Here is an 18,231-nt window from a genome sequence, read left to right as displayed (position 1 = left end):
TTCTTCTACACAACCTTTGCCTTTGTTTAGTCTTTTGCCATTGTTTTACATTTCTTAACCTTTATTTGTATCTTTCTGACAGGTAAATTCTACTGCAAGCCTCACTACTGTTACCGTCTGTCCGGATACGCCCAGAGGAAGAGGCCTGCTCCTTTTGCTGCTCCAGTCTCAACTAAGGTGCCTCCTGTTTTCTATTTTTCTGCATATAATAATTCAGTTTTACACCTTATAAAATCTATAAAGAGAGCCAGTTTCTATCATGAGAAATCCCACTTTCTGTGGCTCGCAGGAAAACCAGATGCCCCAAACTCCCACATCGACCGTGGATGCCCCCAGCAGGGGGCCGGCGGCTCCTCCCTCGGCAGACATCCAGCCCTCAGGTACCCGATTTTCCTCTGTAGATGTGGTGGCTGTGTCCTGCCGTCTGGCCGTAGGGGTGGGAGTCCGTCTGCGTGCCGTCCGCCGCGCCCTCTCCTGGACTTGCCACCAGGTGGCACACAACCCCTTAGATTCTCCCTTCCTTTACACCTACTGCATCTACCTCTTCTGCTGTTTCACAGTCAACATCCTCCTGAACTTTCTCTAGCATGAAACCCTTGATTTGATTTCAGTTTCTTTCCTATTTGTTTTAGTCTCTGCTGACTAATGTGTGGAAGAGTTTGTAGAACCAAGGTTTACTAACTGAACTGGATGTGCTCATGTTATTTTTTTTATTTCCTCTCTGTTATTGTTTTATTTCCTGAAAATGCATCATCCACAGCTCCCTTTACTAATTTAGGATTTGTAATTGGCATGAGAAGTTGAATAGAGGTCTTGCAGTATAATTTTAAAGATGAATGATGCATCGTGAATCTTTTTCCCTCTTTTTTTTTTTTAATCCTTGCTTAGAAATATAGAAGAACTTATCAGAGCTGCTGCTGAACAGCTCTACAGGCAGCATGCTCAGCTTAAAATCACTCCTCCTCAGCTTTCTCCTCTAGATTATAATAGATATATAGATTATAATTCTTGAGTAGTAAACTTTAAACCCTACACTGGTTGTGACTTCCTGAAGGTTCAACCTCAGATCCCGTCTTTTGTGATTGTAACCTTTTTCAGGCTGTGACTGCTCTTCTTTTAGCACTGTCTCCTCCTGTGATGTGTTTACTTTCATGCCTGCTGTGTGATTTTTCTCTGTAAGCCATTTTGCACCTGATCTTTTCCCAATCCTGCTGTATAATAGTGCCTGTATCAGTGCTTTTGTGAGCTTTACCTTTCCCCCTCCTAATGGAGCATCTTAAAACTGAGAGTTTTTTATCAGTGCTTGAAGTAGTTCCTGTGATTTTGATCCCTTTGTTCTTATAAGCTTCCAAAGCCATTGGCCTCCTGCCAAGCTGCTCTTCAGAACCACTTATTTCTGCTTAATGCAGTATAACATTTCTGTGTTATTAGATTTGCATATTAAATAGCACAGTGCTTAAGAGAAACTGCAGCTCAAATATGGACACTTAATGGAAACAATAGAATCTAAACATAAGAACTCGTTAAGGTTTGTTCAAACGCCGTTCCATTTGTTATAACTGAATAAGTAAACGTTTCTGACAGGTCGATTAGATCTTTGCTGTAACATTTTTTCTTAACAATAAAGCTTAAGCTATTGAAAATCTTTATTTCCCACAAATGAAAGCTTATTTGTGAGGAAAATGCATTTCAGGGTTAGCATCAGAGTTGGAGGTTGCACCTATGAGTAAATCTTCCTGGCTGGCTTCTGATCACCAGCTTGGTCAGACACGGCTTTGGGACGGCCTCCCATCATTCAGCCAGCTCTGATGCAGCTAAGTTCATGCCACGGGTGTTCAGTGGAGAGTTCAGATAAACCTAGCTGTTCGAGGTTAGAGTTCAGCCCTCTAAGGTTGGAGAAGATTGATAATCTCATCTGGATGTGTCTCTTTTCCAGTGAAGAAGAGCCGCCTTAGCATCATCACACCTCCATCACAGTAACTCTGTTAAAGAGTATTTTACAAATTCTTCATCTGTGCAACCTACAAACTCCAAACTCTGCTGCACCAGCAAATTTCTTTTCCTTATAAATCCGGAGCCGTTAAAGCCTAAATTATTAAGCTTCTTTACATCTTTTGGTATAAATAAAAAATGTTGGGCCCTGTAAATAAAATAATAGAACGTAATAATAACAGTAATTTAATTTAACATTAGAGTTTAGATTTAAAGGAATCACTCAATCTTTACCCTCTAAAGCAGTTTTAGATGACATTATAATATAATAAAGTTAGATATTTATAACCTTGAATTATTTAGAGTAGAAATTTTAGAATAGTTTAGATTTATTTTCATTTAAATGTGTAGATTTAGGGAACTGTTCATGCAAATAATTGGAAAACTGTATATAAAGATGTATTATACTATAAATAGTATATCTTTTTAATTTTTTTTTTGATTAACTCTGTTTTAGCATGTTCCAATAAAAGTTTAACTATGAGCTAAGAAAAATTATGCATTATTATTCCAGCTTTATAAGCAATAGTTAATAATACTTATTTTTGTTGTGTTGCCTGATGTGGTATTTTTCAAATGAAAATATTTAAATACTTAAATCTTCTCTGAAATTTCATTGTTAGTCTTTGCCGCCTTAATAAAGTTGGATTTATTTAATTCTTTCAATAAGTCTTATCAGCAGAGCAAATATCTCTGAGGGCTCTTTATGTTGGCAAATAGAGACAACCTGTTGGTCAGAAACTGAAAAATCGTACGTTTTTGCTAAGCAGTGAATGCACCTTACCTAAGCTCTAGGACAGGAGTTTCCAAGTGGGCCCTTAAAGGCCGTTGTCCTGTGGTGTTTAAATGTTTATATCCTTCAGGAAGTCAGATTGATGGTTAAGCTGTAACTAAGGAAATAAGAAAATTTTTCTTTGGTATCACCCAGGCATTCAAAATGAAGTCTGAAGCTGTTGAACGTCATTTTACTCCTATAATACTTTAAATGTTGTTTTTAAAATGTGTCAGTTTTTGTGTTGTTAGAAGTGATGAAGAGATCACAGCTTTTTATTGCTCACATCACACTAAAAACAACCCAATATGAAAGGTTCCTTGTGTTTCACCTCTTTCCTGAACACTCTGTTCATATCCTTAGTGGATGAGCTTTGACCGACGCATCAGAACCTTGTTTTAGTTCACAATGAAATCACAGTCAGTGTGATCTGAACAGTTTTAAGGTTTCCTTTCAGGATGGGATTAAGGCAAGGCACCAGCCTTGTGTAATAAACTGTAGCATAGATAACTGCAGTCTGTTAAAACAATGTATTGGTGTTTAATTTTGCTATTGATATAATAAATTCAATAGCAGATGCAAAATCGGTGTGTCCTTGTTGGTTTGTCCTTACCGTGGTTTGAAGAGTATTGCCCCATTTACACTACCCTCTAAAAACCATTAAAGACCATTTACACACCGCGCTGGCACGGTTCCTCTCCTCCCAGTGGCGATATACGGTACTACTGCTACCGTAACAGTCAGGAAGTTATGTTTGCTTATAATTGTGATATTTCGTTGTTTGCGGAAAGTCAGGCGAAAAAGGAAGCCTTTGGTGAATTTACCTGACAGAGTCTGGTTTGGGAAGTGGATATGACAAACGATGGTCTGATCAGGGCTTACAGATGCAGGAAACAATGACAACTTTGAGGCTCATCGCACTGCTAAGCAGAATTATCACTGGAAATGATGTAGCACAGTAGGGAAGCTAGTATTTTTTATGAATGTCAGAAAGTTCATGATTACGGAGGCTGACTGTAAGGAGATGACGTGATCTGCTCACGCTCTCTTTGTTATCTGAGATCCGAGCCTGAACTAAACCTCACCGAGTCTGGAACGGTCCAGTTGTATGTGCCATTTACACTCAACAGTTATCTGGGTTACCGTGCTCGGACTGCTCTCAGCACGGTTTTAAAAGCTTAGTGTAAATGGGGCTTATGAATCGGATGTAAACAGCTGGATTCACATCATCAAGATGCACAAGCATCTGAAGAGCTAGAGAAGCTAAAACATTGACACAATCTTGCATGGATCCTTCTCCTCTCTCCTGCATCCAGTTGATTCTCAGCCGTGTATCTTTGCTCTCTCTCTCTTCTCCCGACTTCCTTCCCTGCACCTTTCCTCCTGTCTGCGCTCCGTGGTTTCACCCTGGGGTCTCCGTTTAATGCCGGACCATAGCACTGGAAGTCAACGGCCTGCAGGAGCCCAGTTTAGCAAAGCGGCTCCGGGGAACCCCTGAGCGGATCGAGCTGGAGAATTACCGGCTGTCCATTCAGCGGGAAGAAGACCTGGAGGAGGTGCCAGAGGAGACGCTGGCAGAACACAACCTCAGCAGTGTGTTGGATAAAGCCACAGACGCTGATCTGGGCTCCAGGTAAGGAGAATAAAACACAGATTCTCTTTTTTTGGGTGGTTTTTGTCTTTGTCCTCATAGTTTGGCGGCTGTTTTATTAGCAGTAGCTCAGAATCTGACATGGAGGAGGAGGATGAGCAGGAGGATCAGGAGGAGGCGGAGGAGCAGCCTCTCAGCCCTTCGGACCTCGGCGGCGTTCCCTGGAAGGAGGCTGTGGAGCTTCACGCCAAACTACGTGGCGACGGCGAAGAGTTGGAAAGTGAAGCTCTGGCTGATGCTGTCAGCAGGGATGGAGACGGGGAGGAAGATGAGGAAGAAGAGGAGGATGGGGAGGAAGAAGATGAGGATGAAGAAGATGAGGAAGAATCCAGTGATGGTAAATATATATATATATATTTTATATGATCCTGTTTGTTTTTTTTTTTAGCTTTAAATGTTCCTTCATTCTGTTCCTATGAATGTTTACATCCTGTTCATTCTGTTGCCGGGACAACCCCCAGTGCCACCTGCTCTTTGTGAAAAGAAGCTATTTTTTTGTCTAAATGTCTCCTGCATTGCTTTTTTCATCCTCTTGGCCTCTTCTCACCCCTCCATCCTGGTCTCATCCCCTGTCTGTTCTGTGTGTGTATTTTTTTGGGTGTTTGTCTCCCCCTGCTGTCAGAGGGGGATTACTGCCCCTGGGACAGGGAGCTCCTGTCAGGTCTTTGGCTGGAGAGGCACCTCACAGATGAAGAGGATGTTGGTAAATTCAAAGGTAGCAACAGACCTGCTTGCGCTGCTGTTTGCAGTAACCTTGAATATGACTTATCTCTGGCTGATTTCAGTTTGGTATCAAACGCTTTTCCACACCAGGAGCTCATTTTCTTTGTTGCAGTGTGGTTGTTTTTGTTGTGGTTTGTTGGTTTAAGTTGTGTGTTTTAAAGGATTGTTTTGTTTGCTTTTGATAAAAAATAAAAATAAAAAAAAAACTAGGCATGGGCCGGTCAACATCTGAGGAAGCGCTAAAACTCTTCATAATCACTGTTAATAACATAACAGAGTTGTTATATTAACACCTGTTGCTTCACACTGCAGGTGAGCCGACTGAAAGAGAAACTCTGTCAGCAGACGCAGCGTCTCACTAAGGCTGTGTTTACATTTCAAAGTGCTTTACATGAATTAAACAATAAAGCAGAAGAAAAATAAATCAAGTAAAGATAAAAGATCCTCTGGAAGATTGTTCCAAAAAAGTGCAGCATAGGAATTTTGCTTTTTTTGTTGTTGCCCATACACCACCCACATTTTTCACTGCAGTCGGAACAGCCCAAATCAGATCTTTCTACCTAATAAGAAATCAATTTTGCACCACTTTTGATATATGGTTCTAAACTGGATACAGCTGATGTTATTTTATCCTGCTTTAACCATTGCACTGATGCCCACTGCATACTTCCACACAGATGTCCTTGGTTTCCTTAACCGTCCATTTAGTTGGTAGCAAGCATTAAAATAAAAAATCAGATTTCAGTCAAAAATAATCTAAAATGTGTATCAAAACAGGCTGAGGGAACATCGCTTAGAGGAATTTACTTTTTCACAACTAGAGTCAGCAATCTCTGTGGAACATGTCTTTTTATTTTCTCTCTGGTTTTTTTTTTTTAGTTTTTATTTTTTTATTTTTGGTCCTGTTTTGTCAATATGGTTCTGGGAATATATGTCCCAGAGATAGATGATAGCCCAACAGCTTTGCTTTCACAAGCAGACCATTATGACCGTTACCATAAGGTTCTATTTGATACTTGCTTATGAAGCTACAACGAACATGAGACGAAAAGGGAGGTGAGAAAGGATGAGGGGAGAAGAACTAAGGTATGACAGGAAAGAGTGCATGGAAAGAGGGGAAATAAAACAAAACAGCAAAAACAGATAACAGACAACCAAAGTAAATATTTAAAAAAACGGGATAATATGTCTTTAATTAGACGATGACAGGTGCGTCCACAGCCGGTTGTAATAAAGTGTCTAATGTTACCAAATGTTGTATTGATCTGAAAAGAGCAGAACACTCCCCAACAACTAAAGGCAGAATCCCAAAACCCTGTATTTAACATTGCTGTTCAGTTAACCCTTCCTTTAAATGATACCACACATTGAGTGGGTTAATCCTCTCACTGCACCACGAGTGACTGACGTCTTGAGAAGCCGCCTAGATTTCAAGATAAAGCATAAGCCATGATTTTCAGATTTAAAACCAAACCATTTTTTCTGATACTTGAATTGATCATAGCTAATTGCTCAGTTCGCACTTTATTGTCTTTGAAAAGTAGAGAACAAGACAATCATTACAGCCCTGCTTTGACCTGGAGAAAGTTTTTCAGCTGTGAAGGTTTTAGTTAAAACAAACAGGCAGTCTGAGCAGACCTACAGACGGACAGAAGTAGAAAAATCCTTGAGTCCAAAGAAAACTGGCCTCTTTCCAAAACATCCCACACTAATAAAACAACTCATGTCCAAACACTGTTGTAGCCTTGCAGGTGTGAGACGGCCTGAGCAAGTGTGTTTTTGTCAAAGATAAACGAACGCTTATCTTTATTAAAATAGAAGAATTTAAATCCATCTTTGGTTTCACTTTTCTTGCCGTTGTGCAGAATAGACCTCCTACCGAGATACCGCCTAGTCATTGTTTTATAGCGCGGTGAAACAGAATTAAAGTCAATTTATCGTCAGATAAAGCTTGTAACGTTAACAGATATTCATTTAATAAAGCCAGAGGGACGTGTTCTAAATGATGACAAGGCAGCTGAACTGATCTGTTAAAGGTCCATAGAGGGGGAATTCTGACTTTGCATCAGAACATGAACCATTAAAACTCTAAAACATCTCTATGAATTGAGGATTTAATGCCTCTTTCATTGCAGATGGCTGTAAACATGCAAACATTCTATTTCAATTCAATTTAGTTTATTTATATAGCGCCAATACATGTCATTTCAAGGCACTTTAAAATTCAACCAGATCATACAGTCAAACTCATTGATTTGAAGGCAATCACTCACACTAAGCATGCTTGTAGTGACAGTGGAGAGGAAAAACTTCCTTTTAACAGGAAGAAAGCCTCCAGCAGAGATACATAAGGCAGCTGTAAACCAGCTCCACAGGCGGGCCCGCCCAGGAAACACACAGCCAGGCAGACGAGCTCAAAGCCAGCTCCCATGAACAGAACACATCCAGCCAGTCACAGTCGGAGAAACAGGATTACACTGAAAAACAGGCCCATCTCCAATATCTATATACAAAGGTGTTGATAGCAGCTTCACAGTTGATATCCCTCTCCAGGATGGTGTCACAGCCAAACAGGAATAGACGCGATGAAGCTACTATGGGGAAAAAGCAAAGAGAGCATAACGTTAGAGATTAACTAAAAAATTTTTGCAGATTTGGAGAATAGAGATAGATTAACAGTAATTACAACTTTATTACCGTTGGACAAAATGAGCTGTGGACAATTTTAGGTTAATTCTACTGAATAACGGTGAAGAACCTCAGATGTTGAGTTCAGAGGTTTGTTCTCTATATTTTTCCTTTAGACTTTGACCAAATCAAAGCAACTATAAATGAATGTAAAAGATTACATTTTTCTTTTTTTTTTCTTACTGCCTTAATAGCCTTAAAGTCTTTAGTTCTCTTTAAATGAACCAAGTAATTACGCCATTATTGGGTGAACAGAATAAGATGGGATGTTTTTTCCTCCCAGGTAGTCTCTGGCCGGCCCATGCCTACTGCAGACCATTTAACCTGCTTATTAAAGCTCAGGTTTTGATTTGGCTCTGAAGTGTTAATCTGATAAATTCCACAGACTCCTCCAGGCACTACAGTTATGATCTCTATTGATCGCCAGCATCGCTGTATTAAACAAATGGCCGTTTCTTTTTTTTTTTTACTGGCGATTTTATCTTTATGTTTGAGAGTTTGAATTTTGGGCAGTGTGTGAACGCATGCAGACTCCCTTTAACTTATCTATAAGGTGGTAGTTCTACCCGCTGAGTAACTGTCTCTGCCTTTTTTCTCTCTCATTTCTTCTTGTCTTTTTCCCGTCCATCTTTCTCTGAACCCTCTTGCATATCTGCTGTTGTCTACTCTTCCAACCATGCCACTCATTACTAAAACACAACACAACAAATGTTTAGTTAGGAACATACAAATTCAACAAATGCTGCAGCCCGTGGATCCCAACGCCATTCCCAGTTTGGTACGAGTGCTGTCGGACTTTGAGGGAGACCCGGACGGCTCGCTGGGCACGGCCCTCCGACGCTCTCAGCCCTCTGAGCTAACACAAGCCTCCCCCACAGGTAACCCGCCCAGAGGTGCTGCAAACCGGACACAGACAGGGGCCCCGAACTGATTTCATGGTGGCTGTTCTGTTTGTTCATCTATATGTGTGACAGGAAGACCCATCTCTTCCACTAACCAAGCTGCTACTTTAATGACCTCTGATTTTGTACATTTCTGTATTATTATTGTTTTTCTTAGAATGTCTAATTTTGTGTTGAGTCTTTAATTTTTCCTCCAGAGTTGCTGTGTTTCTAATGTTCTGCATCCATGTCCCGGTGCACCATATAACCCCCTCTGAGTTTCTTTGATGTTCTTTTTAATTTTGTTCTGCTTTGTTCTATTGTGTTCTTCTATGTTCTTTTCCCATTTGTCTAATTGCTTTGCCATTATTTCCCCTGCCATCCATGTGTTGTCCTTCTGGTTTGAGAGTAGCCCCTGCCCACACATCCACCCGACATGAGGCAGTGAGAGTCTGGTTGGAGTCCTTGTCTGGAGGTAGCACAGACCTGAAAGGGGCCTCGGTCCCGTCTTAGACTCATGTTTTTATCTTTCTGTCGGCTGGCCTTTTCTTGCAGCATGCAGAAACGCATAGAGAGCTGCTACCTCACAAGCATGCACACGGTCAGGCTTTTGACCTCACTGCTACTGTTGATCAGATGAGCACCTTTATTTCACTTTTACTACCAAAGATCCTCATTTCACTCTTTGTCTTGGCCTAATCCATGTACTGTATCTCAGATAAATGCTGTGTCTCACAGAATGAGCTACTGAAGCTGGAAACTTTCTAACATTTGAAGTATTTTCACATTATGACCACAAAAAATTAATTTTATTGGGGTTTTATGCGACTGATCAACACGAAACGACACATAATTGTGATGCTAAAGGAAAACGAAACACCTACAGGTCCTAATGGGTTTCTTTACTGATTAGTCATAGTGGACTGAGATCAGAACCATTCTCAAGTCTTGCCAAAGATTCCCCATTGGATTTATATCTGACTTTGACTGAGCCGTTCTAACACAAAGGGAAATGATTTGATCTAAATTAAGTTTATTTTTATTGCGCCAATTCACAACACATTTCATCTCAACGCATTTTGCAGAGACAATTGAACCAGATCATACAGTCAAACAGGAACAGACCAGATGAAGCACAACGTTTGAGATTGAAACTAACAAATTCTGCAGTGGGAGAATAGAGATCAACTGAAGCAGAATGATGAAAAGGGGTCCCTATGTCCTCCAGCAGTCTAAGCCTATAGCAGCATAACTATAGAGAAAACTCAGGATAACCTGAGCCACTCTAACTATAAGCTTTATCAACCTCTCTACCCTTAAAAGTAGAGAGGTTGTCTGCCTTACGGACTAAAACTATGAACTGCCCTTAAAAGCTTGTGTGCTGCATTTTTTTTTATATGTGGAACTGTTTAAATTGTTGAACTCATAAAGCTTCTTATGAGTTAAACCGAAAACGGAGAGAAACCCAAATCTGTGGGTGGTTTTCTTACTGGGTGGACTCCATCCATCTTCCTGTTAAAAGGTGGTTGTAGTTGCTGAAGAAAAACTTCCAGCCATCATGATGCTGGTTTGGTTTTTCAGAACAGATGACATTTGACATGGAAGCCAAATTATTCAAATAACAAATAACTAAGTAGAATCTGACTTTTAGTTGTATTGAATTTTATTTGGATGTAAGCCAGCCAGCAAAACACTCCACACTTTCAGGCTTATATTTAGAGGATTATTTTCTTACAATTCATCCTTTTTCTTTCTCCTCACGATTCTTCTCAATATTATGTTGGTTCCTTAAAACCCCCCAAAAATCCACAAATATAAAAAGGTTAGAATGTGGAAAAAAATGTGTACTATGATGTATTTACATATTTTTTGCAACGTCTTTGTTGGTTTTTCCATTTTGCTATGGATCGTCCTATTAGACACTGACTGTTCAAATATTTGTAGACTAACTTCTCAGTCTTCTATGTGCATAAACTTAACACTATGAACCTCTTGAAGTTCTTTATATGCTGCTTAAAAGCATGAATAACTAAAATGAAGGTGCTTGACTCATCTGCATTGAGCTGGAGAACACCTGCTGGGTAGAGAGCAGACTCAGTAGGATAAGGTTGCTGCAGATCTTTGCATTCACATGAACACAGATATGGTTTAGTGCAACTTAAGTGTGGGTTAATATGAAAATGATGACTTTTTTCTTCGCTTTAGGTTTGCTTCCTTAAAAATAATGCCTTTTACATTTAACAGACATGATTAACATATTAATTACGCTTTACTCAGACTGACTTTACCCCTTTTTAAAAAAAAAAAAAAAAAGGACTTTTGCATGAATCTTTATTACTAATGTCTCCATGTGGTTTTCCTTTGTTCGTATTACTGACAGACTATTACACTGTCAGCTGAGCACTAAACTTTTCATAGGCACATCAATTTCCAAGTGCTATATGAAGTAAAATGGATTTTGGCATTGAAGTCTATTCATGCTCTTTCAATGATTTATTTCTGCACTCCCATTTTTATTTTCAAATTGATCCCAGTAGCTTTGGAGCTGTCTGTCTGAAATTCCGAGAAAAGTTCATTCAAGCTCTTAGGCTGTCAGTGAATTGGAAAAGTTCTCACCCATTATTGACTTCAGACAGCATGTAATGGACAGATTACTCATTTTTCTCCATTTTGATTTCATATCAGAACCGTGTGAAGATGAGGAGCTGGAAGCTGAAGCAGACAGTCCAGATATGGAGCCTGGTACAGAGTTGGATCAAGGTAAAAAAAAAACAAAAAGGGCCTATCTGATATCTGTCCATGTCTAATGTATACAAAATACGCATGTCTTTCTATCTAATCCCAAAAGTGCAAAGATATGTGGCAGTAAATTACCACTTGTTATCGCTTTCTAAGATGTTGGAAGATCCTGCGTTCCTTAGCAGCGACCTGATCAGAGAGGGAGGAGTTCTTCCCCAGTAATTGAATTAGATCAGAACCAATCTGTCAGAATATTTGGAGTTTAGCACATTACTAACCACTAAAAACCAAAACAGTAGTGACATATAAACAAATAGAATCATAATTTTCCTGCTAAAAAGGCTTGAAATACATAGATTTCTGGAGATTCTTAGACTCCATTTATAGTTTAGGGCAGTCTCTTTGTTGTTTAGTTGCAGTGTGTTGTATATTATATAGTGGAGCATCCACAGCGTGCCTCTACTGACACATCTGGAGCAGATTTTATTCATTTTTTATAGCTTATGGATGAGCATTACAAGATTTTATGTAGATTTATTATTAGACGAGTGCTAATGAGTCCAATGCACAGTTTGGTAAAATCTGGTCAGCTCTCAGTGCTTGTTAGTAACCCTGTGTTTCACCTGATTCCAGAGGACATTCCTTCAGATGCAGAAGCTGAAGCTCGGTTGCACCAATCGGAGCAAAACGATGCTCCTCCAGAGGAAAACAAGGACACAGAAAGTTTGGCGAGAGACTCAAGTATTGGTACGATTTTCAAGCTCTTCATTGTAGTTTATGTGTTCTACTCTGAGGTATTTACCTTTATGGAACCTTTGCACTTTTTTTTATATATCTATTTTTTTATTGGGTCTTTATGTGAAAGACCAACACTAAGTAGTGCAACTTTCTGAAGGTTTTTAATTTTGTTTTTTTAAGAAGAACTTGAAAGAAACTAAAATGTGTTTTTTGCCTTTATGAGTTTCCTGCACACTGAGGCTGAGCTTGATCAGTTTAGGAAAGACGAGAATCTCTGAAATATTTGTTAGGATTAAAGCAGAAAAACTTTACTTTTACTGGGCTATTTTAAAACATAAATCTGGTTGGATCTAAACCGATTCAGTGCAGCTCTGACTGAATGTTTAGGATCGTTCTCTTGCTGGTGGAAGAAACTCCACCTTTAAGCCTTTAAATGCCTTTCAAAGGTTTTCTTCCAGTTGTCGGCTCCATCCATATTATCTCAAACTCAGTCTGGCTTTACTTTTCCCATTTGTAAAAAGAAAACGTCCCACAGCATGATGCTGCGATTGTGTTCATTATAATGTAGGTGAAACAGCTTCATTCTGATCTCATCTGAGCAGAGCAACTGCTGTTATTTGAAATCCAGGGAAGTTTGTGTTTATGGGAAGTTGAGGGGTGTGAGAGGTGGAGTAATAAATCTCACTGTTCTTGTTTGGGAATTTAGAGCCATCCAGCGTCAGCCCAGTGATGAAGGATGATATCGTTCTTTCTCCACTCAGACCGTTAGCTGAGCCTGAAACCCTGGTAAGACAGCTCCACTTTAAGGTAAAATGATGGGATCTTTTCTAGAGAATCTTTAACCTTTCTGTTTCTCCAGGTAACTCCAGGAAAGTCTCCCAGCGTCCGTTTCTTTCCCGATCCCTTCTTACCAGAGGAAGAGAAGCCTGAGAAGATGGCTGTGTCCCCTGCTGCCAGGAGCCCACTCAGCCCTTCTCCCACTCCGCCGTCATTTTCAGCTCCTATCCAGTCTCCCACTCCTGCCACGGCGGCTAACCCTATCAGGGTCCCCTCACCCACCTGCTCTCCTCTGGTCTCAAACGCTGCATCAACCTCCGCCTCTCCAGTAAAACCAGCCAGTGAGTCACCTGTCAGATCGCCAATCAGGTCGCCGCTCAGCTCCCCGATCTGCTCCCAGCCCAGCTCCCTACCAGAGCAGCGCACTCCTAAATCTCCAGTCTTCCCTCACCGCTCCATCTGCCCTCTGACGGGGAACCCCCTCTCCCCGATCTGTGCCCAGCCTCTGCCCTGCCAGGAGCCCTCGTCGTCCCTCACCTCCGATTCCCCCGTCAGAACTCAGCCAGTCCCTGCTGTCAGCTCTACGCCCATGCCATCCGGTGAGCCCTCCACGTCTGCAGACTCATCAATCGAGGAAAACTCATCTAAAAAGACAGATATCATTGAGGAGTTTTGGTTAAAGAGTGCTGAGATTCGGAAAAGCCTCGGCCTTACTCCCTTAGACCGTAGCAGTAAAATCTTGGAGAAGAGCGCTGCTCAGACTCCTAAAACAGACCCCATACCCACGAGGACACAGTCTACGAATGTTCCTGAGGAGCCGAAACCCGCTTTTACCAGCCGCACTGTCATCCGCAGGCTCAACATCACTCTGGAGGGTCAAGTCATCACTCCGATCACTCCTGCTGCAGCCAAGAGCGCCATCTCTGTGACCGACGTGAGCAGCAGCTCGGGTTTGAACGGAAGCACGGCCAGGAGCCCAATGGCAAACAGCGACAGCTACAACACGTCTGATTCCACCATGCTTACCCCGCCCTCCAGTCCGCCGCCCCCCGTCCCTGCCAACCAGTCTCCAGCCGTGCTCAGGCAGCAGAGACACCAAGCGTCTTGGAGCAACGGGACGGAAAAGCCTCCGTCCAAACGTGCCAAAGAGCCGGCCAGAACCAACGCTCCAGTTCCCGCCCCCAGAACACAGCTGAGCCCCATTTCTAGGAAACCGTCCTCCCCTGAAGCAGCTCCACCAGCTGCTCCAGTGGTGGTAATGAGGGAGAAGAAAAGGCAGCCTCGACCGCCTGAGGTGAGAAAATCTTTTGTGGAAACAGTTGAGGAAATCCCTTTCGCCGACGACGTAGATGAGACTTATGACGAGCGAACGCCAGAAACAAGCTTGAACAAGTATTACACACCGCCCACCAGCAGGCCTAGCAAACCTCCGCTGCACCTGGCCTTAGCCATGGAAAACGGTAAGCCTAATATCCCAGTGATCCCAGTCTCCAAGGGCGAGAGGGCCACTCGCTTTTCCCCAGAGGCCAAAGAAATCGCTGAGGAGAGAATCAGAGCAAGGGAAAAGTCTGTGAAGAGCCAAGCACTCAAAGAGGCCATGGCTAAGCAGCTCAACAAAATGAAAGAGTCTGATGTGGACAAGGGGCCCTCACCAAACGTGGCCACAGATTCAGCAGCAAAAAGCAGAAAGTCCCCCGGATCTCCTAAAGCATCGGCTGTGAAAGCGCTGGAGTCCAAGAGGGCCGAGAGCGGGTCGGAGCGTTTCTTCTGCAGCAGCAAGAGCCTGGACAGCTCGGTGGCCTCCTCAGAGGGCTCCTCCTCCGGCAAGAGCAAGAAACGAAGCTCCCTGTTCTCACCTCGCAAGAATAAGAAGGAGAAGAAAGCCAAGAACGACAGCAGGCACTCAGGCACTGAGGAGACGCCGCCAAAACACAAGTCGCTGTGGAAGGCTGTGTTCTCTGGGTACAAAAAGGACAAGAAGAAGAAGGACAACAAGTCTTGTCCGAGCACTCCTTCGTCCAGCTCCACCACCCAGGACTCTGGGAAGAAGAGAACGTCACCTCTGGGGAAATCTTCAGGTCTGAGCTGCTTTCAGAAGCTTGTTGCTTGCGTCAAAATGTTTTGTAATCAGGGAAGTTCATATTTTTCTGCTCTCCCTGTTCAACAGATTTAAAAACCCGAAGGAATTTGAGCTTCTCTGAGGAGTCGGACCTGTCGTGTGATGACGTTTTGGAGAGATCCTCCCAGAAATCAAAGGCAGACGTGAGTATAGATACAAAGATCAACTCTTTTCTGGGTGAGCAGACACCTCAGTGTCTCTGCAGAGTCAGCAGAACATTCACAGATCATCACTACAACACAGAGCCTCATGAAAGTATTCATACCTCTTCAGCTACAATTTTTTATTCCCTTAAAATTTCATTGGGACGTTAACTAATAAAACTAATGCTGAGTCATCATTTCAAAACCACAAGTGAAAGGAAAAGAGAAGAGGCATTTAAATGTATTCAGGTCACCAAACAATTTTAGGGATGTCCCAATCTGGTTTAAAAATATCTGCCTGCATCTAAAATCTCATATATAAGCAAGCTGATAGAAATATAACTCATAGATGAAAAGCAAATAGATAATTTCTTACAACTGTGTTGCTGACTTTTGCTCTCACTCTCTTAATATTCCCTTATCCGACTTTTTCTAACATTCAAAAATGAAGAAAATGCCCAAAGAATGCATCAAAGTTTGTTTAAATTAAAAAGAAAACAGGGTTAAGCTCAAGGGGTGTGAATAATTTTTAAGGCACTGTGTTTAATGCATCTCATTAAATCATTTCAATATTATAAACATCTATAGATTTTGATTTTGTTATTTTTTTCTGCTTATTGAAATGTTTTTCAGATTTGATTTGTTCCTATGAATCTGATTTTTTCTGCTCTTCATAGACCTAGAATATCTGAACTAGAGTAAATGATACCTTTTCTGAAAAATGACTGCAAAAACTGGCACATTATCTTCATACCCAATACTTGTTTAAAAAAAAAAAACATTTCTGTTTGTTCATGATAATTTCTTCCACTTTTAGCTGCATATGGACATCTTTGATCTAGTGTCAGGCATTCAGAAGGAGGCAATAAAGGAGGAGAAACTGGGAAAGGAGAGAAGGAAAAAAAAGAGAGTGAAAGAGGGGCAGAAAGAAAGGGAACCAGAAAAGGAGGTTGAGAAAGAGAAGGACAAAGACAACGAGGAGGTATTTTGCAGCTTGGGGGTTAAATGATTTTGAGTTTCCAATGAATAAAACCGCAAACCCCAAATTCCACCAATATTCTCTTCACAAAGCTTTTCTTTTAAGAATCAACTTGTTCAGTTTATGTTTTCGTGATCAAGCCTCAAAAAGAGAAATGTTTACATATTTCTCTCCTCAAGTGATCCCAGATCTAATCAAGCAGCGAATTCAGGAGGCAGCTCCATCTCCAAGGTCTACACCGACCTACAGAGAATGAACGCCAATTATAATATTGTTTGATCTGAAACAAGTTAAACTTTTCTAAAGGCGGCCTTTGCTCTGCATGCAGATCATAGATCATATGAGGACTGTGCAGACATTTGGTACACAAAAACTCCTATTTTATAATGCAAGCTCTTTCATTTGCATCCATTTGCATTCATTGTGCTGTGAAATTCAAAATGATTCCCCCCGCTGCAGCTCAGTCGGTGTGTGTGTGTCCTTGTTTTGTCTGGTGGCTCTAGAAAGACACAGTGGAATTCAGGGCCAGAGGCATGAATTTTTTTACTCAGTGAAACTATTGACAAGCTCCCTTTTACTTTCCTGCATTGTGAAGAAAATGGTTGCTATTGTAATTCTCAGTGACAATGATTTGAATTCAGCCTTAATAGAGTCGGAGTAATGGCGGCTGCAGCTGTGACTTGCCTCCTGGGCCTTCAGTAGTTCATGAAATCACATGAACTCTGCAGTAGATCTGTTCAAGTGTAGACTGTAGATTTAGTACTGAAACTAGCAGATATTGTCAAGTATTTTTGTTGTAGTTTTGTTGTAGTTTTAGATAAAAATGCAGAGTGTTGAAAAGATATTTATCCCCTTACAGATTTCTTCTCTTTTGTCGCACTTTTACATTTCAGATAATCAGATCTGAGTGTTTATGCAGTTTTTATATGATTATTTCAGTTATAATGGAAACGGCTCTACCCAAACCCACCTGATAATGTAATAAAAGAGGCCCGATAACTGTCTGTTCTGTCCAAAGCAGCTGCATGTTAGATGGTTCTCTAGCATGTGAAGCATGATACATTTGTGCTAAAATCCACTCTTTCATTAGACCATCATTTTTTTTAGATGTAATTACTCATGCATTGATGTGGGTAACTGTCCTGCTGCATAACCTGTATTGACCTTAAAGGTATAGTGGAGGATGTTCTTTTCTCGGGTGGATCATCAAAATAAGTGGTCTTCCTAATTGTCAATCATTCTGGTGATATGTTTACATTTACAGTGGAGAAGGCGGGTCTTTTCAAAAATCCTCCACTATACCTTTAAGGTCAAAAACTCATGTAGGGCTGAAACAATTAATCGGATTAAATGTGATAAATTGATTATTGAAATAATTGCCAACTAATAAAGTAATCGATGAATCGTTAACTGGAGTATAGAAAGTCTAAAACATGCCTGTAGCTGACAGAGCAAACTACTTAGAGCAGTAATTACACCATGATTGTAAAATAAACATGTAAACATTTTGCATTTAAGATAAAAAGAAATAAATTATCTGCTAATAATCTCTATCCAAAACTCCGTAAGTGGAAAGGTTTGAGTTTCACCTGATTTAATTTCATGAAAAGTATTTGTTAAGGAATCTTTGGTTATCCGATTTAATAACTGATTTGCAAAGTAATTGTTAGTTGCAGCCCTAAACTCATGGTCAGATATCTAGTTGTGTATATTTTGCTGTACTACCAAACTAATAGTTGTTTTAATAACATAATCTGTTCAGCACCAAAGAGTATTAGATTCTTTTTAAATAATTTTAGTTCTAAATCCTTGCTAACAACAATTCTCTCAATAGTTCCAAAGGTCTTCATTTGTCTGCTCAGTCCACAGAATTAATTCAGTAAAGTTTTGGTAAATATGAATCCTAACGTAGGCAGTGAGGCCTTCAGAGCTTTAGATGTACCTCCTGGATGATTCGTTAATGAGATCCTGGATTAATTTCAGTAGATCAGACGCCCCCCTGAAGGTTTCTCTGGATCAATGTTGTTCT

The 18,231-nt window shown here is 40.9% G+C and overlaps 1 protein-coding gene across 36 annotated transcripts in view; it reads left to right on the top strand.

Moving 5' to 3' along the window:
• mical3a (microtubule associated monooxygenase, calponin and LIM domain containing 3a) overlaps positions 1-18,231 on the top strand; it is a 144,221-nt gene that overhangs the window by 92,269 nt on the left and 33,721 nt on the right. For 21 of the 36 annotated variants that reach the window (XM_038290904.1, XM_038290906.1, XM_038290942.1 and 18 more), the window contains 13 exons: positions 83-177; positions 290-380; positions 4,202-4,397; positions 4,478-4,752; positions 5,038-5,130; positions 8,543-8,704; positions 9,120-9,182; positions 11,393-11,467; positions 12,080-12,193; positions 12,891-12,970; positions 13,044-15,039; positions 15,129-15,223; positions 16,041-16,205. In XM_038290904.1, the coding sequence (XP_038146832.1) occupies positions 83-177; positions 290-380; positions 4,202-4,397; positions 4,478-4,752; positions 5,038-5,130; positions 8,543-8,704; positions 9,120-9,182; positions 11,393-11,467; positions 12,080-12,193; positions 12,891-12,970; positions 13,044-15,039; positions 15,129-15,223; positions 16,041-16,205 (3,500 nt within the window). The remainder of the gene's footprint in view (positions 1-82; positions 178-289; positions 381-4,201; positions 4,398-4,477; positions 4,753-5,037; positions 5,131-8,542; positions 8,705-9,119; positions 9,183-11,392; positions 11,468-12,079; positions 12,194-12,890; positions 12,971-13,043; positions 15,040-15,128; positions 15,224-16,040; positions 16,206-18,231) is intronic. The other 15 variants (XM_038290941.1, XM_038290938.1, XM_038290937.1 and 12 more) reach the window with 9 other exon arrangements.

This window comes from Cyprinodon tularosa, unplaced genomic scaffold (genome assembly GCF_016077235.1).
Source record: "Cyprinodon tularosa strain WSP-4 unplaced genomic scaffold, ASM1607723v1 ctg290, whole genome shotgun sequence".
Classification (NCBI taxonomy): Eukaryota; Metazoa; Chordata; class Actinopteri; order Cyprinodontiformes; family Cyprinodontidae; genus Cyprinodon; species Cyprinodon tularosa.
The sequence above is the reverse complement of the archived record's forward strand: the minus strand, read 5'-3'. Positions and strand labels throughout refer to the sequence as shown.